Source organism: Spinacia oleracea, chromosome 1 (assembly GCF_020520425.1).
Source record: "Spinacia oleracea cultivar Varoflay chromosome 1, BTI_SOV_V1, whole genome shotgun sequence".
Lineage (NCBI taxonomy): Eukaryota > Viridiplantae > Streptophyta > Magnoliopsida > Caryophyllales > Amaranthaceae > Spinacia > Spinacia oleracea.
The window spans coordinates 69977676-70003777 of NC_079487.1; the positions used below are offsets into that span (position 1 = coordinate 69977676).

General features: G+C 35.6%; 1 protein-coding gene across 1 annotated transcript; it reads right to left on the minus strand.

Moving 5' to 3' along the window:
* Positions 1–642: 642 nt before the first annotated feature.
* LOC110797700 (NADH dehydrogenase [ubiquinone] 1 alpha subcomplex subunit 6) lies at positions 643–7712 on the minus strand. Its single transcript, XM_022002804.2, has 2 exons — positions 7367–7712; positions 643–1215 (listed from the first exon to the last, which is right to left on the minus strand). The coding sequence occupies exons 1-2, from the start codon at positions 7574–7576 to the stop codon at positions 1030–1032; spliced, it is 396 nt and encodes a 131-aa protein (XP_021858496.1). The 5' UTR covers positions 7577–7712; the 3' UTR covers positions 643–1029.
* Between the last annotated feature and the right edge of the window lie 18390 nt (positions 7713–26102).

Genomic DNA, 26102 nt, shown 5'->3' on the forward strand with positions numbered 1-26102 from the left:
TTTGGGCCTCACTTTCAGACTTTTGTGCCAGTAGAAATCGCAATCCTCCTGGAATCTCTGTTGTATTTCAAAATGTTTTCAAGGTGTATCAAAGGTTATGTTCAATTTTGTTGATAGAAATAATCTCTTCTGTTGTTTGCTTGCTTATAAATCCTGATTATGGGTTATCTTCCTAAAATGATCTCGTCACTTGCTTAAATTGGTTTAGCAAGGCATTTAGAACAGCTGCAAAATTTGTGATTAAAAAGAAAATACTCAGTTTTATCATACGGGTATATTCACAATCAGCCACAAAAGAGTGTATAATGTATTATATAACTTCGATGATCACTAATTCCCTACACTTTTAAGGGTGCATTTTCCCCTCTTCTTAGTTATCTCAATTCTTTATAGGTCGTCCTTCTTTTACCCTTATTTGTCTTCTTTTAGTTTGATTTCTACCTTAAAAGAACTGCAAATAATGCAATGAAAAAGGGGGAAGCAGAAGCACTCCCCTAAAGTAAATCCCGGTGGGTCGGCAGCAGTGATGCTAATCAGTAGGAGACGGTTGACGACAGACAACTCCATTCACATTTCACAATTAATGCGGACAATATTGTGGAAAACCTTTCGAGAAAAAAGAAAAGCCATGAAAAATACGTGTACCATAATTCTATGCCAATTAAGCACATGAAATTATGCTCTAAGAATCATGGGGTATATAATTATTTCCACCAACAGATTGAAAAGCTCTTGAAACTTATTGCCCCACACACTAACTCCTGTCTTCATTTTATCCAGAATCCCAGGATTCTAAGCAAAAGGGGGAAAATAAAGGCTCCTGACAAAAAAAAAAAAAAATTACATTTCTTTCTGGTACTATTGATGGCAATGGCAATGGCAATGGCAATTCTAAGAAAATCAACTTAGACCAGGCATCTTTCATAATACAAAAGACCAAAAAGAGAATTTATATTCCCGGCAGTAAGAAATTTTACTACAACATTGTTCTTATTGGAATGTTCCACGACGAGCAACAACGAGAATGGTTCAGAGATAGTTGCTTTTGTAGAAGTTCTTAAGGAAAGGGGAGAGACCCTGCTCTTTGGTACCCATTTCCTGAACAAGTCCGTGGTGTCCCACAACATATTGACCAATCATGTGATGACGCTGCTTTGAATGTTCCACAATGTTTTCTAGTTCCTCCATCCCTTTAAAGATTAGCATGTCGATCACCTGCAAGTATTTGAACTTGTAAGGGAGACATAGCAGGTTCACAGAAAAATCTAAGTAATTTTAGTATCAATAACAGTTCTTCCATATCATGCGAGCCAATACAAGCATCATGCTATTATATAGTACAACTTGGGTTTATTTGATAAATGGCTTTTACCCAGCTTTACGGTAGGTCTTTGGCTTTTAGCTTGTTAATGGGGTCAAAGTGTCAAACAGCAACAAATAAACCACTCTTCGGACTTTCAAATTTTATATAAATATTTTGCCCAAAGCTAGTCATTTTGTATACTAGTTTGTTAACACTCGTAAAACGGAAGTTCAAACCAGCTCTAATAACGGTCCAACGTTCACAAAGAAGAAGCCAGATTCTCCATAGTAAAAAACATAGATTTCTAAGCCTTTTTTATAGAATATTTCAACAACCGGTTTATCATACATCTTTAGAGATAAGTAATGACACTAGCTGACTAAAACAACTATTAATACCTCGCTGGTCATACAAAACCGAAAAATACAACTGCGCTCATGATTCCATTGTTTCTATCCAATACGGACGGTGAACATGTCATTGATAATCCCCCCAAAAGCTAAATACAAGCAAAGCAGCAAGAAGTGGTTGGGAATCATCACTGGAAACCAATTGGGAGTATGGCTGTGACAAAAGCTTCAAGGACTAGGTGTAAGCCTGTAGAGGAAAGTTGAATTGTAGACATATTCAATAGCCTCTTCATACTAACTGGTCTACTAGTCATAATTTACTAAGCTCAAACAAACCATCCTTCCTTTTCTCATGGGGGTATTTCGCTTCTTGATACTTCCCCTTGAATCCATCAAGCGTAATAATGGAGTACTATACCACAATATAAATTTTATCAAACTCTCCTACACTTGCTTAAATTATAGACATCTTCTAATGCGATCTCCTTTGTTCTGATACTACAATTAATTCTTCAATAAGCCTAAATTTTGTAAATTTCTATGCAGGAGGGAAATTGAACTACTATAAAGCCGTCCCGGATTACTCGCACTGTTACTATAAATGACAAACTTTTATTAATATTATACTTATCCATGGACCCACCTATATCCCTACTCCCTAAAAAAACATTAAAAATGAGTCATTTCCCACTACCTCTTTAAAAGTTGACACATTTCCCACTATCTATAATAAAAAAATACCTCACTATCAACTACCATCTAATTAAATAATAAGTCAATTACATTGCATTTAAACTCAGTGTCGAGTATTCCGGGACGGAGGGGGTACATTACAAGCTGAAGTGCGGTCCCACCATTTAGAAACCAGTAGGCATTTGTCGGAATAGATCAGTATACAGCCCCCTCTTCTTTTCCATATTTTGTTTTCAATTTTTAATAGGTTCTTAAGACTTTGATCCTCAACTTTCAGTAAAATCTTTCTGCCATGCAGGTTGGTTGAAAAATCAGAAAACCCTTTCCAAATGGCTTTGCTGACCAGTGGGCCTGGAGACTGACTTCACAGTCAAGAAATGACAGCAAGAAAACGGTCGAAGTAAGACATTTTTATCAAAGAAAATTATAAGTTATAAAGTACTTGGAAAAAATTCTTTAAAAAGTTGTATGGGAAAAAAAATTGATACGCCATTGCACTTAAAACTTAGAACGAGCACAAATTGGTATTTCTTTTAGGAGCCTTTTCATCTTGTTCAACCTAAGCATGGATTTCAACTGAGGATAATATGCACTAATAGTAAGATGAATAAATAGTCATTCAAGTCAAATATCATTGCATGGAGCTAGGTTTCTAAGGCATTGCACACCAAAGGGAATTTAAGTTCAGGGTAATTTACTACTGATACTGAATTACTGACTGCAAAAAGAAATAAAATGACTAAGGTTGGTATGCTGGTCACCGGTGAAACCTCAATTTTCCATCCACCAAGAGACATGAAAATGAAAATAGCTAAAAAATGGGGGGGAAAGCAAGTTAATCCTTTCCTCTTGTGTTTAAAGGTTGAAACCCTTGGTGTCCTATTTATATAATTCTCTTCAACCAACAAGCCAGCTACAAACAATCCAGTAAGGCAGAGAAGTAGAGAACTTTAACCCAAGACCAATAAAGTTGGTTTTTCTTTTTGAATAAATGATTGCTATTTAGGTAAAAAAAAAAGCCCATTTTGTTAAAATAAAATACAACTTTCTATATAGATTAGGGAAAAGCCTAAAGAAACAACCATGAGTTGTGTTAGTAATGTTAAGAAACTGGAAGAAGAGAAAGAGCAAGATACATTCTTTATTACCAATATGCAACACAAGAAAATTGTCCTTAAACAATGAACCCTAAAATTCTTGAAAACCCAATTGCTAATGATAATACCTCATGAGGCGTTTGGTACAAGGGATAGGGATAAGAAGGATAAGAAAGAAGGATAAGAATAGGGAATTAGTAAGTGGGCTATATTACCCGGACTTGGATACCCATGTCGGACACAGGTACGTGTCCAAGTGTCCTACACGGCTATTTTGTAAAACAATTGCATGATTTTGGTAAAAAATGACGTGTCCAAGTGTCCCCAAGTGTCCATACCTCCGACACGGGTATTTGAGATAAAATAAAGAGTCCAGATAACAGTGTGAGTGGGATAAGGATAAAATAAACATTTTCCCATGCTAGGTATGAGTGGGAATAAGATTGGGATAAAAAGCTAAATTATTAAAATACCCTTACTAACTTTCAACCTTCCTTTCTCTCTCCTTTTCTTTAGGGTAATTGTATCTTTTCTTACCCCTTTCCTTATCCCACCCCTCCCTAGGTACAGAATTGGTGGGGTAAGAAGGATTTACATCATGCTTCTTCTAGGTTTGGGGGAATCTTGTTCACTTCAACAACCTCCCCTTTGAGCATCAGTCTATTGATTTTTCTCTTTGTAGTTCTTGTATCAATGCTTGGAAAAGCTCAGTGTCCACACTGTTCTCTCTAAACCGATTCCTTTCAGAGTGTAGATCATTCACATAAGTCGCTATTTTTCCCTTAATGCTTACATTTTATACCAATGTTTTAATCCTATCTATTTCCATCAAAGAAAGACTAATAGCTCGGTTGTCCACCTCCGTTTTCAGAAAAGCACAAGATCAACTACTTTATAAACTCTACACACTCACCAACGTAGACTAAGCTTACCTATGCTCGGTGTTATTCACAGGTACGGGCTCCTTCATAAGCTCATCTATTTAAAAAGTTAAGATCAATGAACTGCCCTTTTGCTGTTTTGTCTTAAGCAGCCTGTACTGCTCACTTTCTGCAATTTGGACAAACTGATAACTAGGCAGTCACCACCGATGAAACACTTTTTGATGTAAGACCCTTCTAAAACCCCTAGATCACCAGATATGCCAATTTGCTAACCTAACTGAGATAAAAAACTGTCATATGCTTAAGCATTGACACAACAAATGCTAGCTTGTGTTTTTGAACATCTTGTCCCTCCTGGTCCAGTCCTCACATATGACGCAAACGCCTTCCTCCTCCTTTCTAAGGAAACCCATTGCAGTCACCCTCTTTTACTAGCCATATGTGACCCAGTCCACAAGAACAGCCAGAGACCCCCCAACTCAGATATTACTAGGTAATTTTACCACATCAGGGCAAAGGTTCAAAATCCATCCTCCTCCGGCCTCAGAGGATATCAACATCCTCTAACAAACCTTTAACTATATAGATCTGCGCATAATCATATAAGACATTGTATTTAAGCCCCCACTTACATTGGCCACCATAACACTATTCCTAGCACGGTAGCACCTCTTTGAAATGTCCTAAATCATACTTCCTCACTTCCTGATGTGGACTATCTAAACATACTTCGCCCAAAAATCACGTCTCTATTTAAGCGTCTCATTTCTCCACTATCTTCATTTTTTATTCACCCTTAATCAACCAAATTACGATATATAAATATTTTTTCTAATTCACCCTTAATATCCAAACCCATGATTTTGTTTTTATTCACCTCTCCTAAATATGCGTGCATAACATGGTGTTTAAATAGGAGTAGAGAAAGTATACTGTCAATCATTTCCTTGAACTGACCATAAGTCCTAGAAATGGCCCTTAAACTTAAATCTCTATTTAACCATCCAAATTCCAAAGTCTTGTAAAACTCCTTTTCTTTTTGCAATGACCCTCTCAAATAATTTTAGAGTACCTCACATCGCACTCCCATCGCCTCATGATGCTTCAAGAAACCCCAAAGATTTCCGAGGTCCTATCTATGATATTAACAATCAACCTCCCTGCCGGATCATTAACATTTCCCTTTAATTAGCTACATAGTTGGCCATGAAGAAACCAAATACCAAACAAAGAGATAAGGGAATTTGTCCATAAATGATAAGATTAAGAATAAGCAAGTTGTTCTCTCTTCTCATTAATCACATGAGGAATATATAATATAATATTTAGAAAAGAATAACACGTAAAAGTTGCTACATCTATCAACACAATTGTGTTTTTTAAACATAGAAATAATTTATCATATTATGCAAGTTGCTGTTCAAAATCTCATCCTCCAACTTGAGGAGGATGGGGGTATTACAATTGTGTTGATAAGTGTAACAACTTTTACGTGCTACTACTTATGAGTGATAATTTTCTTTTTTTAAATTGTATTATATATTCCTCATATGGTTAATGAGAAGAAAAACTCAACTTTCTTATTCTTAACATGGTATCAGGGTCAGGCCCGAGACTTGGACAGTTAATTCTCTAAGGGCCAATTGAAGCATATCCTTCCAGAAAACACATGCGAGTGTCCCACATTGAAAAAAATGAGAGAGTTAATCACTTTATAAGGCTAAGGCCTAGGAGTTCCTCTCCTTATTGCCATATGGTTTTAAGGTGGAACCTCCTTTAGTTTTGTGAAATGGACTCTCTCTCCTACTGATGGGTGTGGCCCAAGCCCGTATTTGGTATTTGGTACCATCAACTATCAACAAAACCATAAAATGATGCTAAAGTATTGGTTCACAACAAATATAATAAAAAAGTTTCTTGTTATTTCTTAGTAAAAAGATGTCTTCAAATTTTTTGGCTTAATCGCCAAAATAGTTGCTATTTTAAAAAGCTTAAGCTGAACAAGAATAAGTCTTCAATTTTTTGGCTTAAATCGCCAAAATAGTTGCTATTTTAAAAAGCTTAAGCTGAACAAGAATCATTTTAGATTGAAAGATATGGTCCTCTAAACGCTACCTTGAGGAGCTTGTACAACATATACCTCCTTAAAGAAAGTTTTTCACATTTTGCAAGGTTGAAACCCTAAAACCGGAAGCAAATAAGAGCCTAAGTTGTCCTCAACTCTCATTGCTTGAAGTGTTTGAATAGGAAGGTTACATTTCAGCAAAGCCAATCAAACCACTGAGCACACAGCGCACTTTGACATTTCCAAATTCCAAAACTTAGTTGGTGAATACCAGAAATCATTAGTCATAAGCATAGGTGAGAAAATACACAACACACTAAATCCAAAAGATGACACACCAATAAGCCGCTAGTCTCTAGCTCTCTATTATATTATCTTCAATCCCTAAATGGATACTGAGGAGACATATCCTTCTAGCATTCAGTGTACTAAAAATCAAAATCAACCGTCTTATCAATATTCCAATCCCACACTCTAATCACATTTGAATATTTGATTATACTCAATCTCTAAAGTTCATTTTGTTTACCAACAATCAATTTGTCTCTCTTTACTAAACATAAAACCTCGAAATAGAATGAAAATCATCAAACGTTCAAATACCACAACCAATCACTATCCACAAATAAATAAAGCACAATCCGCTTCCAAATACTAATCACACTTTATCAAATTCATTCTCTAAAGTTGAAATTTTTTATGAACAGCCGATACATTTTCTCTAATAAACATAAACCCCGAAAAAAGAGCGAAAAACATCAAAAATTCGAACACAACAACAAAATCAGTCAACATAAAACCCGGATAAAGTACAAAGGTCATCAAACATTCAAACACAACAACACAACCAGTGCTCAAGAATACCGCATAAACAATTAAAAAAAACATCACAATTAACCCTAATTACACGATAAAAGGAACAAGATTTCCCAAAAAAATAAAAAATTAGAAAAAGGATAAATTAGAGGGGAAACCTTAGGGTCTTTGATGTGGGCATTCTTACGGAGCTGAGAGGCGATGGTGGATCGAAGCTGAGAGATGGTGGCGACATCGTCGAGATTGTAGATATCCATGACTTTAGGAAGTGATCTGCAGGCTAATTTGAAGAAATCGAATACTCGTTTTCTAGCTTCTTCTAGATTTGCTGAGTTTGGGGGTACCTTTGCTCTCCATACAGCCGCCATTGCCGAGCTTTTTCCGAGCTCACAAACAACACCAATTCAGGAGAGAGAGAGAGAGAGATGGTGGGAGGGTCGCGCAAGATTGAGAGTTCAGGTTCTGACTCACACCCCTTCTGCCTCCCCTGGGGCCTTTTCTTTGAAGAAGAAATACGGCATCGTTTCTTTTTTTTTTAAGGATTGATTTTTTTTTAAAAAAAAAAAAAATGGGATAAAGTCATGTTTAATTGATACTTCATTCGTTCCACAATAGATGCATCATTTCTCATTTGCGCATTATTTATCAATTAACTTTGACAATGTTTCTTTCACTGTTGTGTAAGAAAAAACATAGTCAAGTGAGATTTTGTTAAATTCGTATTAATACAAGGATTCCAAATATTGACTTTTTATAATTTTTACTTATATGCAATTAGAGATATAAATGTTCAAATAATCGTGTTGGCATGCGTGCAATGAGAAATGATGCATCTATTGTGGAACGGAGGAAGTACTAATTTTGAAGCCCGTGCGATATACAGGTTTGTCAATTTACGTAAATCTTTATCTATTATACATCATCTATAAATAAATAAGATATTTTTAAATCAAGTATTGTCTTCCTTTTTTTTATCAGTTGCTTGTTGGTTCAGTGGTGATGGTGATTGAGGCTGAAATTGGTAGGGCGGGTCGCGTGTTCGATCTCTCGCAACAACAATTGAGAGGATACTGGGACATATCTACCCAGAATTTGCCCCGAATCGAATTAGCCCTAGAATGAAACGGGTGGTAACACCAAAAAAGTATTGTCTTCCTTTTTTATTTAAATAAATCATGCCTATAATGAAAAGTTAAAACAGATCCTTATTCAAACAGGAATATAAATATTTTCTTAACATTTAATTTATGCATAAGACATTGTTGACGTTTTCCCCATGTACTGAAAAACTTTCGACAGTTTACGTTTCGTGTATTTTCCAAGCATTCAACCATGGAGGTAGATCTTTCATGAATTAATGCTTATCCACTTTTTTTTAGTATATATCAATCAATGATATATGCTTAACTTTGCATTTTGTTTTCTTAAGCACTTCATTTCGCATTAACTTTGTCATGAAAAGTGTTGCATTTGGTGATTTCTTACAAATTACCCGTTCATGAGCGGGGCCTCTACATAATAAGATCAGACGTTAATTAAAGGCAGTACCCCTAGTGTCACGGTCTGAATGTTTTGGGCACCTGCGGCGCGCTCCTACCTTTTAGGCCGTAGGGGCTCAAGCCTTGTGTGGAACGAATTCAAAGGGGCTCGTGAAGCACGAGCGAGCAAGGTTTCTAAGTAGGGACGCTCTTGTCTATTGGCAACAAGAATGGGACGCGGTCGCAGATCGGGCACTTGTGTGCGTACATCAGTCACAAGTGGGGCCGACGACGAGAGTGTATCTGTTCGGGAGACTTTGTTGAGGCAAGAAAGCTTAAAAACAAGCGACAACACAATATCTATAAAGGCAGACAACAACGCTAGTGATTAAGCAAAGGCAACTTCTGGTGAGAGGTATTGGTTCATACCCCTCATAGATGTTTATTTTGAATTAGCTAAAAACTACCAGTGAACGTTGTAATGACAGTAACATAATAATCTTATCTAAAGCCTAGAAACTTAAAAGAAAAGTCCTAGAAAGCTCAGATAAGACAAATACAAGGAAATATAAGGAAAGAAACAAGGCAAGGAATGTTGGATTCTAACAACTAGTGTAACACCCTAATAATTCCTTGCTTTTATAAAACCATTTTCCAACTTAAAATAAAGGCTACCAAGACATTACCGCCACCGTGATAAAGGTTAAGACTATTACCAAAGTTACGTAGCGGAAATTAACTAACTTTCAAAACATAATAATAGTTAATGGCCTCCATACAAATCGGAACCGTTACAACCCAAAACCAAAATATTTAAAATCCATTTACTACCAATTTAAATAGTTTAAGTAGTGTATGTAGTCATGACTATAAAAATAATAGTAGAGTTTATAAATGCGGAAGAGAAACCATCTCTCAAACTCAATCCCACACTTGATAACTTCTCTCGCAAGTTATCTCTACAAACATGTTATTAAAATCTACTCCCCAACAACGCAAATGCAATGGTGGATCATCACAGGGTCATTTAAGGCAAAGACCATGACCAAAAGAAACATGAAGTACGAAGTCAGCGAAAGCTGAGTACGAACAAGCTAGAATGAAATCCTAGTCTAACATGCTTCACTCACAATAATTAATCCACATGCAAAAGCCATGTAAATAAACAATTAAATTCATATAAGTAAACAAGTAATCATGGAGATAAGACTCGACTCTTGACCCGACTCTTGACTCATAGATTAAATAAGAATAAGCTTCGAACGGGCCCAAAAGAAATCCTAACCCTTTTAAAAGCAAGAGAAGCCCCCTAAAATTTCCTTAAGAATAGTTAAATGACAGACAAGCCCTTGTATTCCTTCTTAAATTACCAGTGTACCTTGTAATTACATTACTACCCTTTAACTCACTTTCTCTTCGTTCCAACCTAATTCTCTCTCTCCTCAATCCTCAGTTCTCAGTCCCCATTCTCATCCTGATTTTCTCTCTCCTCTTCCCCCTTCTTTGATCTCTCGAGGACATCCGCCTCCACCACCACCTCCATTAACGACTCTCTCCTCTACTACTTCACCTAATTTTCTCCTCTCTTTTTCCTTTTGGCTTTCCTCCTCTAAAGCGCGTTGTCCTACCGGTGTTGGTTAGAGATGGAGTGGTGGTCGAGGTTGATTAAAGGTTTGCAATCCGTCTCTGCTTTCTTGTGAACTTGTTCCCTAGCTTCTTCTCCATTCTTCAATCCTTTAGTTGTTTGATCCGCTGTAATATTTCTTCTCATGTTTAGATCAATGGCATCCAGAGCAGTTCTCTTTCACCATGGTACATCTTTGTTTCTCCTCTCAATCAAAATTTCAATTTCTGCAACTATAATATGATGTCACTGACAATCATTCTGAAATTCGAATGAATACACACCATCTTTCAGTGGGAGCATTGGCTTGGAGGCATTAGAAAGTCCAGGAGCACAATAACCAATTCCTGGTATGTAAATTATAGTTCCAACTTTGATTTTCATGATTTATGGGCAATATTTTGCATTTCATTTAATTTGGGCGTTCTTATTTATTTTATATTACTTTTTCTAATTATTAGTATTTTCCAAACTCGCCTTTTCCTGTTTGGTTTGATTACAATATCCGAGCTTGAGCCCATCACCAATTATTCACCATTAATTACCTAATGTACTTCAGTATGACATTAATTGAAGTTATGGAAATTAACCCCTTAAACAATGAAATAAATTTAGGGATTAGAATTCCCAATCCTACTGTATTGTTGATTTTATATTTTTTATAAATCTAAAGTCTTCCCATTGAACTTTCTACTTTGAATGACCTTGTATTATGCGAAAATTGGTTCTACATTGATAAAGAATCGGTAATCACAAGTGTTTCGCTAATCTTTTTACCACATTTGAATCATTTTATTTCAAGATTTCGTCATTTTTTTGCTAGAATGTAGACTTTGGATTTTTGGTTATGTTATGTTATTTAGGTTGAGTTTTAATGTTTACTTCTTTGATTGGAGTGAATTTAGGTTTTACACCAAACCAAACGGGGCCGAAGTATCTTGGGATAAGTATGTTAGTATGACTCCATGAAACTAATGATACTGTCATATGTTCAATCTCAGATTGCAGTATTTTCTGATACAAAAAGCCGAAGATCATGTATTTTCAGTGTTTTTCAAGCAGCTTCTGCAGCTATCCTAATTTACGTGATAGGAAGTGTGTTTATTTTACCAGTTTACAGACAGGTATGTTCTGTTATTCACCAAATCCTGCTTATTGAATTTCTATGTGGAACGAAAATAACCTTGTTGATCTTCTTATGCAGGATACTCCAAAAATGGGTTTAGCTGGAAGCATGGACCTATTGTTAGGCAATAGATGTGAGGTCTGTTTTCCTTCCTACACAGATAATAAATTAAATTCGGTGCCTTTCATCTTATGTTATCTTTTTCCCGTGTTTTAGAATCAATGCAAACCTCGTGGAAGTGAGTCATTGCCTCAAGGTATTGTGGCAAAGAATTCTAACTTGGAAATGCGACTACTTTGGGGGCTTCCGGAGGTAAATTACGTTCTCCATTTTTTTTACAGTGAGTAAGAACAAGGATTTAAGTGTCATTTAGGCAACTGTTGGTAAACAATTAGCTATGAGAGATTTAGCTAATGTTTTATGTTTCTGATCATGGAGAGTGTTAAAAGTGATCTCCCATTTTTCGTGAAATATTTGATCAATTTCTTCAAAAAATTTTACAGCAAGTGAGAACAAGGGTTTAAGTGTCATTTTAGGCAACTGTTAGCAAAAAATTAGCTATTAGAGATTTAGCTGATATTTTATGTTTCTGATCATGGAGGGTGTTAAATGTGATCTCACATTTTTCGTGAAATATTTGATCACTTTCTTCAATTTTTTTTTTACAGCAAGTGAGAACAAGGGTTTGTCATTTAGGCTTAGCTATTAGAGATGTACTCATTTACCTGATAAAATTTTATGTTTCTGGTCATGGAATTGGAGAGTGTTAAATATGATCTGACATTTTTCGTGGAATATTTGACCAATTTGTAAGTTTATTTGAACATAAAAGTAACTCATCACGAAATTTGCTGGCAGTTGCTGTTGGAATAAAGCAAAAAGAACTTGTGAATGCAATGGTTAGAAAGGTAATTATCACCTGCAATACTTTTCTTACTTGTTTACTGCTCTAGACAGGTGCTACCGTGCTATTACTTACATACATATTGGTTTTCTGTGGTGTTTCGTGCAGTTTCTGTTTAGGGGCTTTTCAGTTATGCTCTTCCATTATGACGGTAATATTGATCAATGGAAGGAGTTTAGGTGGAATGATCGGGTCATATATGTATCTGCAATCAATCAAACTAAGTGGTATCACCCTTGTCTTATCAACCTTTTCTTGTTTCAATGTGATGTTTACCCTTTAGAGGTGTGTTCTATTCACCTGATTTTCACTTACTTTTCTGAACTTATATTATCTAAACTTATTAGAACTTATCAAAAATTATTTTAGCAATAAATTGTACTTTGGTAACCCTTATTTTTTTGAACTTATCTTATATGAACTTATCTGAACTTATTTTTCTTGAAATAAGGTGAACAAAACAATGTACTTGATAGCAGATTATTTGTTTATGTTCTGACTTGGCTCAGGTCTTTTATGATGATATAGGTGGTTTGCAAAGCGGTTCATGCACCCAGATGTAGTTGCTACTTATGAATATGATTTTCTTTGGGATGAAGATCTCGGAGTAGACTATTTTGACCCGTTAAGGTGTGTATCGTCCTGCATATCTGCAGCGTGTACCAATATTTTATGAAGAAATCTCACTCATCTGATTATTATGACTTTATTATTGAATGAAAATATATTTCGTGTTATTTTGTTTGTTTCTTAGACCATGAGCCTAAGTTGTAATATCAAAAATACCGAAAAGTTTTATGTTAAGTTGTTGGATTGAATCGATTTACTCAGCCGGTTTTTTTTAAAAGATAAGAGTCTTTTGATGTGTTGCGGGTGGATAGAAGTCATGGCTCCGGTGTTCTCTCGGCCTGCATGGCGTTGTGTATGGTACATGATTCAGGTATGTCTTTCCTATAGTCTGTAACTTGCCATCTCTCTAGAATTCACGGGATCTCTTGACCATGTAATACATGATACTTCGTATATTATTGGCCTTCTCGCGACTTTGCTTTGAAATCCTATCACAAAATTTGGTAACTTCATAAAACTTTTATCATTTTAATTTTGTTCTCTCCCCATCAAAAATTTATGTAGTGGCATACTAGATACTCCTTCCGTTTCAGAATACTTGCAAGTTGCAACAGTTTGATTGATATACTTGTAATGCACTGGTTTGACTGTAGATATATGCAATTATGTATTAGTAAAAACTATAAAAAAATGATATTTGAAAACACATTAACATTAATCTAACAACATATCACAACATAATGTTTGATTTTTATATATTAGTAAGAAAATGTGGTCAAAATTAATGTATGAATAGTGCAAAAGTCAAACTGTTCAGAAACGGAGGGAGTAATCTAATTATAAACCATTGCTATATAAGAAAAGATTACACCATTTTTTGGAGTACATGTGATTGTTAATTCTTGGCAGAGGGAGTAAAATTAATTCATCAATTAACTAATTTACCTACTGTGTCGTACTGAGGCTTTGAGTTTTCATTTTAATACGTTTTAAGGAAGTACGGAGTATATGTTTAAGCATTATCCCCGTTCTTATTCTACGTGTTTTTTGCAGAATGACTTGATCCATGCCTGGGGTTTGGACATGCAGCTGGGATATTGCGCACAGGCAAGTTTTCTTATGATCATTTCTTACCCCATTTTGTTTTCTGCACTTTCCTCGTTTTGTCCCCTTCTTTTTACCGTTGGAACTAGACGTTCAAAATAAATTAAATGATTTTATTTATTAATGATCTCTTAGGCTGTGAAAAACATAGGATTTATGAATCTTTTTAGTAGGAGTTTGCTTGTTTGAATTGCAGTGAAATCTATAGAGACTATGCAGTTGTTCGTCTATATGACACTATTAACATTATAAATTGACTGAAAGTTAAACCATCTCTATTTCTTTTCTAAAAGTTTATTGCCGAAATTTTCATCTTCTCTTAGTTTTTATTCCCTCCGTCCCTATTTGTTTGCCCCATAGGTAAAATGTGCTTTATGAAGGCTTGGGCCAAAATTTTGCAAGGAAATGGGGGAAATATAGTTTATGAGTGTATACAAGTGAGGTAAATGGTGGGGACCTATTCTATATAAAGAAATGGGGTAATTTTTAAGAGACGGCCTAAAATAGATTATGAGGAACCAAATAGGAGACAGAAGGAGTATGTACTCTGTACAGTTTATTGTCAAATACTCAAGGGTACTTTTATAACATTGTATAAAGGTAATGAGCTAATCTGACTTTGGAATAAAATGAAAAAGGTGACAAATTGACATCCATTTGCTGGATCTCTTGTAGTAACAACAGTGAGTTCCGGAAATAAGTGATGAATCTGGGAAGACTACACATAATGTAATTAATTGAAAGTATAATCAAAGCAGAACTAGAATCCTTGAACCACAAGTGTCTTAAACTTGCAAATCAGGGAAGTAAAAGAAACACTAAAATAAGTCTTAGTAACAAACACTAAATGGGCTTGGGCCAAAATTTTCACCCTGGTGAAATTTGCCGAGTTTGTGATAAACTATGAGTATGTGAATCCCATTTTTGGCATGTGTTACATTTTATTGAACGTCGCGTCTAGGTCATGTCATGCTTTCTCAGTTCAGCCAAAAAGTAAAGCCAAATCTGAGTGACAAATATAATAATTTATTAAAATCATACAACAGTCCGTTGTAGTATTGCACCTTACCAGTTTGGATATTTCTCAACTATTTCAAGTCTTTCTTACTTCTGCAAATCTTATGGAGATATAATTTAGATAGTTGTTTTCACCATTGAATCAATACGATTTAATACAGAGTACAACATTGTCAATTACACTCTTTCAAACATGTCATGATTCATATTCTGTCATTTTCCTTTTATATTTACATGCTAAAGACTGATAGCTCAGTTCTTGATAGTTGATGATCCATAGTTCCATACTATGAAAGAACTAATGCTACGCATGAAATTGGTGAATCAGTAAGTTGCATACATTTTTTTTGGAGAGAATTAGTAAGTTGCATTTGGTTATATTGACATTTTCCAGGGTCTTCACTTGAATTTCATTAGACTGAACTATGTGCATGCTCTTGTATTTTCCTATTAATTGTTGAATCTTCATTGAATATGATATGACATTTAACTTCAAAAGTTTCTGGAAAATGATGGAAAGTTCAGTCAATGAAATGTTAGAGGGCACCACACCGCAACCTTCATATCATCACATCGTTACTACAATTTATTTGAGGTGTTTCGATTGTGTGTCCAGGATGAAGATGTATACTCAATTTTGAGGCAGGCCTTCCCTCTAAAAATGCAAGCCACCCAAGAATCGAAACATTTGTTTATTCAAGGTTGCCTGAAAGACCGCCACCAAAGCTAGCCTCCAGCCAGTAGAAGTAGATCAAAAGCATCGCATTGAAAGACCCAACGTTCAACCGTAACCTCACAGAAAATGACAAATCATGACGGTGGCTCTCACGGAAACAATCATCAGAGAAGACCTCCTTGAACGTGTTGGACCTTAAGAAAGGGATAACTACTACTCCTGCGATGTCGGGAGAACTCGGACCAATGCTTGTTACACAATTGGATTCTCAGATGATGTTGTCTCATTTGATGAGATTAGCTGAACCGTATTTGTTCGTCTCATTATCTTCAAAATATTGACCTCATACCCAAGTCAAAATTCTTGTAGCATCGTGGATACATGCTACACCTATAGCCATATAGGCATAATACAAGGCGCGTCTGACTGTGCGGACGGTGCTAAGCTGCTAACCGATTTTAATAGTCATAACTTTTGAATAACCTCTATCAAGTTAGTATCCCTCAGTTAATTAATTGAGAAGCCTATAACTATAGACCAAAGGTTTCTGAAACTTAGTCAGTCTGATTAATGCTATGATTAACTATTGATTCATACCAAGTATTTCTAATGTTTTATTCTATTTGATCAATGTCAAATGAAATGTCTTTAACTATATATTAATGCCTAAAGCCTCAAACAGTTTGATGATCGCCCTCTTTGATACAATTTGTTGTTTTAATTCAACTCACATAGCACCTACAGGCTACAGTTACCCGAGAGAAGGATGTTCACTCAACCATCATCATAAAGACTTTTGGTAGTTGTCAACTATATTAAAATTGTCGATGCTAGGCTTTACTACTGTGTATGTGTACAAGTTTAACTTCATATCTATCTAACCAATTGATAGAAACCATATTTCCAACCCTTTTAACATATAGTTTTGATAATTGAAGTGCAACCACATCAGTAACTACATGTTAACATTATCGTCATAGTGTAAGAAATTGTATTGGTCATTGATGTACTATCACATCAAGTCGGAGTAGGAGCCAAGTCGGTAATTACATACATTTCTTTTTCTCTATTCTTTTAATTTTTGGGGGGTTGGAGGGAGTCATGTACGAAATCGTTTACCTTTTCAAATGAATGGGAAAGAATATGCGGAGTAATGTATGACAAAGTTTTGTTTGTGAAAATTCAATCACTTAATCATACCAATTCGCAATAACTGTATTTAACGGACCATAATTACACCATTATTGTCCATGTATTGTGCAAGGTTTTACGATTAGCTTTTTTTTTAACTTGTAGGACTTGTTAGGAGGCGTGCTCATCACCAAACTATATGTGTAAAGTAAATCATTGGCAAAAATGTGTTTAATGGCTGTATGTATGTCTTTTTTGTAAGCAAACACTAGCTATGTTGCATTGTTTCCAAAATCATGTTATTTTGGTATTAGCTATATCTATTATGGTTGTGTCTTTTTGAGGAACATAGAAGAGTTTGAATTCTCATGTTCAAGGAAATACCCTTACACCTTTTGACTTGTTATTGTGCCTCCAAACAATCAATAACAACTAATTGATAACGTATTTATAGTTTTTTACTGTCTATTACATGCACATCAAACTATAACATAGCAGTTTTAGAATTTACCATATATTTTGCATTACCGTAAATTTAACGTCTGCCTTTTAGTAGCATTTTTACAAAATAGTTTTTAATAACTTGGGGGACAGTGCGCGCTAGCGCACGGTCCAACAACTAGTATCCATAAAAGGAAGGGTGTTGGGAGCCCACCAAACACCAAAATAATAATAAAGTAAATGTCGGACCATACCCATTGTTGGACCATATGGACGGAATTACAGCGCATAAAAAGAAGAATGAAACAACGTCTTGTATCATTCGTAGGAGTACGAGTTTTCCGGCAAGACTCCCCCATTGTTCATACTCAAGGTATATACGTTCCAAGAGTTTTGAATCTTGTTCTGGTTGCACTTTATATTAATTAATATTTTATGTACAAGGTGAACTCAAGACACAATCAACAAGACATAAAATACAAGCAACCAAACAATGACACTTCATTGTGATCAAAACACAAGACTCATGTGAAACACCCATACATGCATATAAAACTTGAACAACATGATTGGTATTAAATTCAACGATTATAAATAATCGCAACATGATTGTTCACATAGGATTGGTAAATTCAATAATAATCAATAACATGCTTGTTCACAACATCAAACATGAATCCAATAATAATCCAAGTCACACGATTCACAAATAATAAACAACACAAGTATCCTCATGTAAACAGTGGTCACCCTAGGAATGTACGTACCTCGAATATCTAAGTACGGGAGCCACTTTGCGAATCACGACTCAAGGTTAGAAATCACCTCCTATAATTAAAATAATAAAACTTAGTTATTATCCATGCTTACTAAATTTCCAGCAACTTTTATAAATTCTAAAACCCTTGATTTAGTTAGAAATTAATTGCTCATAATTAAAATAATAGCCTCAATTGAAAAACTAAACTCCTAGTATGAAAATATTAATTTTCCACCTTTAAAATCATCAAAATCGACACTTTTAGGCTTTGAATTAAATCTAGAAATTACATTTGATTTCCATAATTGAAATTAACATTAAATTATGTAAATCAATCAATCATTAAATTGGGATTAAAACCTAACCCTAATTAACCATAAAAATCACTTTAAAATATTAAAAATCAACACTTTATTAAATAATCGAATATGAAAATTATAGTTCTTTAATTTAAAATATTCCTCATCAATTCAGACGCATAAAACATCACAATACGGTGTTCATAACCGTTCCCAGCAGTTTAATTAATCAAAGTCAATAATAATAATGTAATTTAAAATACGAATTGAATAGAATAGGTAAGGAAGAAGAAAATTATACCAATCCGGCCTATAGCACGGCACAATCACGAATTGAATGTGATTGGGAGAAAAAAGGATCAAAATATACGGAGTATAATACACACAACACACGATTGGTGTGTGTGTGTGGTGCGTGCAGTGTGCGACAAGAAGCAGGGGCAGCAGCACGGTGCTCGGCAGCGAGCACGAGTGAGATTCTGCGATTGAGTGTGTTGCGTCGAGGGGAAGAAAGCAGCGACAACAACATCAAGCAGCAATAGCACGCAGTGCTATGCGGTAGAGGGAGCGAGAGAGCGAGAGAGGGAGCGTGGGCGTGCGGGGCTGTGCGCGAGAGGCAGTAGCAACGCGCACAAGAGAGGAAGATGGGAGAGGGTGCTCGAAGGCACGAGGAAACAAGGAGCAATGTGCTCGGATGTGTGCGTGCGGGCAAGGGGACGAGCAAGAGAGGAGAGGGCCAAGTGCAAGGGGAACAAAAGAGGAGAGAGAAAATTATGATGGGAAGTGGGGATCAATTAATGAAGTGGGTTATAGTTATAGGTTTCCCAATCCCTAATGGGCTTAGGCTAGCTTAGGGATTAAATATTGGGCTTTGAAATTTAGGCAATTGGATTTGAATTAGAAATTGGAGCTTAGAAACTCAGTTAGGCTCAACTAGTGGAATGAGTTGGGCTTAGAATTAGATCAAACCATTCAAAAACACGGCCCAATAAATTTACGGGTTCAAATAATAAATTCGTTTCGGATTTAATAAAATAATAATTTTTTTAATTAAATGAAAATACATTTAGATCATAATATATTAAATAAAACTGAAATTCTAAAATTCATAAAAATACTTTATAAATACAATAAAATATATTTATAAATTCAGAAAAATACGAGGTATTACACCTAGACACCTTTATTCTCCCTACAGAATAAGGTGTTATTGTTTGTTCGCGTATAACATCAACAAGGTTTTGGCGACCACGGTGAGAGAGATTGTCAGCAATCTGATAAATCTCTTGCAATTCTAACTACATAATTTCTCATTAGAAAAACAGACACCCATTAGAAAATCGGAATTTACAAAATTGTTTGGTTCCATAATTGGAAAACTCGAGTGAGTTATTTATGCGATCTCAACAAAATCATTACATATAATTCGTATAAGTATCTAATACATATAGCTTTTGCAATAAAATTTACAAGTGCTCTTCGAAATGTAGGGTTATGAGGATGAAGTCCATCCTCCCAACTATAATATCTCCGTCTCAATATGATTTTATTTCAGGAAGACTCATGACAGAATCATTCTTGTTAGTCATGAAATTATTGATAAGATTAATCATCGTCGTAAAGGTAATGGGTACCTTGCTACTGTGAAGATAGATATGAGCAAAGCCTATGACAAGGTTCACTGGATATTCCTCCTGAAAGTGTTAAGAGCCTATGGTTTACCTTGCCACTGGATCTATCGGATTCATCAATGTATTTCAATAGTCTCTTACAAAGTACTAATTAATGGAGATACTTCGGAGCAGTTTAGACCAAATGGTGGAATAAGACTAGGACACCCTTTGTCTCCTTTCCTGTTCTTGTTCTACATGGATATTTTATCTTGCATGTTACAAATCGGGAACGATCTTAATCTATTTCAAGGGATCAATATCACAAAGGGGATGTCCCCAAGTGTCCCACATTTTCTTTGCTGACACGCCCTTTTGTTTCTTAAAGCTATAGAGGCTAGTTGTATTCAGTAAACAATATCATTAGCAGGTTTTGTGCAATTTTGGGGCAACGACTAAACCTGCAGAAATCTCATTTCAAAGTTAGCCCCAATGGTTGAGATGAGACATAGTTTTAAAGGTATATTTCAAATGGAGTTAGTCCTCGCTTTATCGACGCATTTGGGAGTCCTAATTGATTTGTGTTGGGGTTTTTTTGTACTTCGATGGAGTCTCTACCAAACAAGTTTCCGGGTCCGGTTTGGAAAGACCATATGTGACTCGGGATAAGGCATAGGACTTGAAACCGCTAGAAACTTTGGTAAGGGAACGAGACACTTATTTGAGCAAAATTTGCAATTGGTTCATACAATACAAGCATCATTTTCGGAGTAAAATCCTAACATGAGACTAATATTTAGGCGGGTGAGCATGCTTGATTAGAACATCGAATTTGCAAAGTTTTTATGGTGATCACTTTGCTTTAAGTCAAATTTAAGGAACCTAAGCCGGTTGTCAAAAAATTATCTTTGTTAAGCGTGATTAGAACTTGTATTTTGTTGATTTAGCATGTTGGGTGATTAAAGCAATAAACAAGTAAAACATCATCATAATAGAAATTAAAGTGCAAAATTAATAAAGATTATACACCACCTAGAAAACGGACTAGGTATAAACTACATTGCCTAGAAGGACTAGGCAAGTAAAGTTTCATAAATATTAAGTGCAAAATTGAAAGGTGCAATATTTAAAGGTGCAGAATTGAAATAAGCAATAAATAAGCAATAAAGCATTGAACTTGAATAATAGAAGTTGCATGTAGAAATTAGGAGGTTTTTATTATCAAAGGCCAAGACTTTATGCAAAGACTCCACCTTTGGAAAGCTCCATACTTGTATTTGATTCTAGTTTTAAGTCATTGAATATTTGGACTTGAAAATTGCATTTGTACATGAAATTGGATGATTCATGTGTTCTAGCTTAAAGAATGGGTTTCACTTCTTTAAGTATCATGGAACTTGTATAAAGATTGAAGCTTTGAAAACTTGAGTCATGGTTGTTAGAAGGAGTATTTTCAATCATGAAAACCTCACTTTATTAACCAAGTTTTATGGAAAATAATGCATAAAGATTAAATATTAAACGTGAAATAGGGTTTGGAAGATCATTTGAGGGGGGTTTCTGAAGGAAATAATGCCCTTGGTCCAAGTATGCATTTAATGATAAGTCTAATAAATGCGGTTCAGTATTAAATTATACAAGTTAATAATTCAGTGAGATCAAGTGAACTGTATGCCTAGCTAGAGGTCGCTTCAGTTCAAGTGGATAAATGATATTAATCCACAGCTTACTCTTGACTGAACCTGTAGGGTAACACAAATAGTACGTAAACGGATCAAGTATTTAATGGCATTAAATACTCCATCTATGGATATTCGGAATCGACGGATCTTGGTTTCAGTGGGAGCTGAGATCGTCAAAGGCAAATAATGAATACTCCGGAAACGATGATATTTGTCGGAAACGAAAATATGGATCGTATCGGAAATATAAATATTATCCAAGTCGTAGATGTTGCCGGAAACGGAAACATGGTACGTATCGGAAAATATATTATCGGAAATGGAAATATTACCGGAATCTGAAATATTGCCGGAAACGGAAATATTGTCGGAATCGGAAATATTATCGGAATCGGAAAATAATTCCGGAAACGGAAATATTAAATATTCGTTCGAAATGGAAATTAATTCCGGAATCGGAAATGTTAAATATTGTTCGTATCGGAAATGAATTCCGGAATCGGGAAATTAATCGGAAGCGCGTCGTACGAATTAGCATCGGACGAGCTTGCTAGACGAAGGCCCAACGCGAAGCCAGGCCCACATCCAGCAAGCCTTGCACGCCTCACAAACAGCCCAAGGCCACGCCAGCCCCAGCGCAAAGGCCAGGCCCAGCGCGCGCCTAGGCTGCGGCACCAAGCATCACGTGTGGGCTTCATCGCTTCGTGGGCTATGCGTGGGCATGGCCTGCGCGCATGTGGGTCATGCTCGTGTGTGTTTGTGCTTGCGTACGAAACCTAAATCGTGTAGGATTCGTTTAAGATTAAATTCCTATTTCTACTAGATAAATTAATTAATAGAGTTTTAATTAAATTCAAATTAATTAATTCGTTTCCTAGTAGGATTCTAATACCTTTTCCATACCCTATAAATAGTTGATTAATGCTCACAATTTATAACGAGTTTTCTAAGTATTCATAAGAGTTTAGGCATAAAATTCAGTCACTTATTTGCCTCATAATAACCGAAAAATATAGTACCTTTGGGGCGATTCTAGTTAGTCAAACCTAAGGCGGATCCGGACGTGCTGTGGACTTTCTACGGAGGGACGAAACTTGGAGTCCTAACGACTTGTTCTTGTTCGGTTCGGGCGCAGCAAGGGAGGACACGCTACAAAGAGTTTGCATCCTAAATTATGCTAATTGTTATGTGGCAATTAATTTGGCATCCTGGCTTTTATGGTTTTTCCGCATGATTTATATTCATTTATATATATCATAACCTAACAGTGGTATCACGAGCCTCTAATTAATTCCATAATAATTTCTTAACATGGTTAAATTTTATAAATTTGCAAGGAATTAAAGGGGTGATTAATTTTCGGAAAATTTCGTATTTACTACCTTTTAAATACCCAACTTTTGTAATTACTACCTTATGAAATTGTTATTTTATTTTACTACCTTAAATTTCCTATAATTTTTTGTTTACTACCTCTTAACAGTTTCCATCCAAAATTCCGTCACGTGGGGCCCACCAACGTCTTTAATTCAAATTTCCTTCTTTGTTTTGAACTTCCTTTCACGATTTCTCTCTCTTTTTTCTTCAATGTTCACTGTATCTTCATGTCTTCAACCTCTAAATTTTCTCTCTTCTTCACTTCTTCTCAACCACCTGTTGGTACTTCATCATTAATATTTTTGTTCAAATCAACTCATCAAATTTCCCCCAATTTTTTTGCTTTGAATTTGTTTTCTCAAATTGAGTCAAAATTTGACGAAATAGGGTTTTAATTCGCCCTAATGTCTCATAATTTCTCTCACAAATCTTCTTGCCAACCTTGAATTAAACGATTTTTTATTCTTGAGTTTTCCCCCAATTTCTAGGGTTCATACCTTTTATTCGCAAAATTGAGCGATTTGCCCCAATTAAATTTTGCTAGGTTTTTCGATTATTTTGATAATTCTTTTGCAATTTCGGTGTTCCCCAAATATGGATTTCTTGAATTTTTTTGGGCAATTTCATATTTGCAAGAATTTGAAAATTGGTGATAGATTCTCGAGTGTCGTTAATGGAGTATTTTTCTTGCATTTGTTTTTGATTGTTGTGTGTGTTGATGGATTTCTGGGTTCTTTTGACCTGTTCTAATTGAAGTCTTGGTGTTTGTGAGTAATTCATGGGCGTTGTTCTAAGATGTAGGCTGTGTCCTGGCTCAGATGTCTCTGCCATACAATCCCATTGCTGATCCAAGATTGTTATCTTCCCGACCATAGCTAAGACTGAGACCATTTGAGACAGAAGCACGCCCTCCCCCTTGAACAGGAATGGCCGAAGTATTCCAAATAAATTCAGTATTCTTAAGAGAATCTTCCTCGATATCTCTGAAGTTCATAGAAGCATTGTTTCCAGAGAATGGAGCGTCATTAATGCTCCCATTTCCATTTCCATTTCCCCACAAGCTCCAGGAAGATGAACCAATGGTGGAACCACTAACCCTGTTCACCCCATCAAACTCAACAAAGTTATCGTGCCTGTTAATGTTGCCATTGTGCAAAGCACTTAAACCTTGCTCAAAACTCAACTTTGGAAGAGATTTGCAGTTTCCCCAAACCCTGGACTCATTCTCGGCTCATAATTCAATGCACTACCATAACTAGAAGGGCTAAATGAAGGAAATCCACCTCGAGCAAAAGGCATGGGACTTTGTCGTTCATCAATTTTGACAGTGAAGAAGAGAGAAAATTGAGAGGTTGAAGATACAGTGAACATTGAAGGAGAAGAGAGAGAAATCGTGAAAGGAAATTCTGAACAAAGAAGGAAATTAGAATTAAAGACGTTAGTGGGCCCCACGTGACGGAATTTTGGATGGAAACTGTTAAGAGGTAGTAAACAAAAAATTATAGGAAGTTTAAGGTAGTAAAATAAAATAAAAATTTCATAAGGTAGTAATTACAAAAGTTGGGTATTTAAAAGGTAGTAAATACGAAATTTTCCTTAATTTTCGTAATTGTAATTAATTGCAAATTTGCGTTTATTTAATTATATGTACGCAGTTTTTCGGCAGTTTCTTCGTTACTCAACGAAATCGAGTGATTTTTGTGTCAATTCCGCATGTGAAAGGCATTCTAGAATTTTGACAAAAATACTGCTTTTCGGCCGAACCCAGAATTCCCAAATTCGAAGCCAAACTATGACTTTTCGGAGGTTTTAGTTTTTCGAATGCAAAGTTTGTAATTTTAAGGTGTTAAATTTAAATATTTGCGATTCTTGTTGTTAAATCTTGAATTTTTGATTGACCTACTGTATATGTTTAACAAATTTGAATGCCTAAGCTTGTTAATTATACAAACCTAATTCGTAATTGTAATTAATTTGTTGAAATTCGAATAATTTAGAATTGATTTGATTTTTATAATTAATTGACGATTTAATTAGGTATATATGATTAAAAACCACCATAAAAATTGTTAATTTATGATAAATTTTAAATTTTTATGACCTATATTTGAATCCATGATAATCGGAAATTAATTTTTGATTTTTCTCCCTAAAATTATGAAATTAATATGATTTATTAATTTGTCATTAATTTTGAATTAAAAAGTTTTAATTTTTATGAAATTCGCTCATAAATGTTGCACGCACAAAGAAATGGACGCTACGTGTTACCCTTATGGGGTGTTGTATAGTGCGGGCACGCGAAGACGAGCAAGGGAGCTCATCGCCCGTGCGGTACGAATGCAACGAGCAACAAGCATGAGGCGCGCGCGCGAAGCAAGGGAGCTGGGCGTGTGTGGCTCGATGGGCGATGGGGCAATGGGCAATGCGGGTGGCAGGCGAGCAGTCGCGTGTGGGCAGCGAGCGTGCTGCACCACAGCGCGCGCTGCCTCGCCCAGCAAGCAGACCAGCAGCGTTGAACAATGCGTGCTGCACGCAGCGTGGCCTGGCATGGCTGCGATGCGTGTGGCCTGCTCGTGCATGCCGCGCATTCAGTCGATGGGGCGCTGCTGCCTCATGACTCGATGGGGCTTGGGCGCAAGCCCAAGTGCCTCGTCGTGTTACGATTGATGCGTTTTGAATTTAATTTTGAATTTTCAGTCCGGAAACGATTTTAATTAACTTTAAAATTCGTAATTTAAATTGTTTTCTCGGAATTTAATTTTGAATAATCTAATTATTATAAATTCTAATTTATACTAATTATTTTACTAAAATTAAAACCTTGAATAAATTTAAATTCATTAATTAATTCAACTGAAAATAAATTAAAGGATTCAATTATAAATTTATATGAGCTTTAAATTTTAATTAAATTTGTATGTTTTCGGTTAGACTAGGAAATACATTTTTACTAGGTTCGGTCCCGTGCAACGCACGGATGAGACTAAATATATTTTTCCATTCTGAATAATTTATTTAAACGAAATTTTTAATAAAATAAAATCAATTTTTATCAACGTTTGTTGGGGAAATCAGAGAAATTAAATTATTAT

Coding starts and splice junctions, on each gene's coding strand:
- LOC110797700 (XM_022002804.2), bottom strand. CDS start 7,576: ATGGCGGCTGTATGGAGAGCAAAGGTACCCCCAAACTCAGCAAATCTA. Junction 1,216..7,366: donor CCCACATCAAAGACCCTAAG/GTTTCCCCTCTA, acceptor AAATACTTGCAG/GTGATCGACATGCTAATCTT.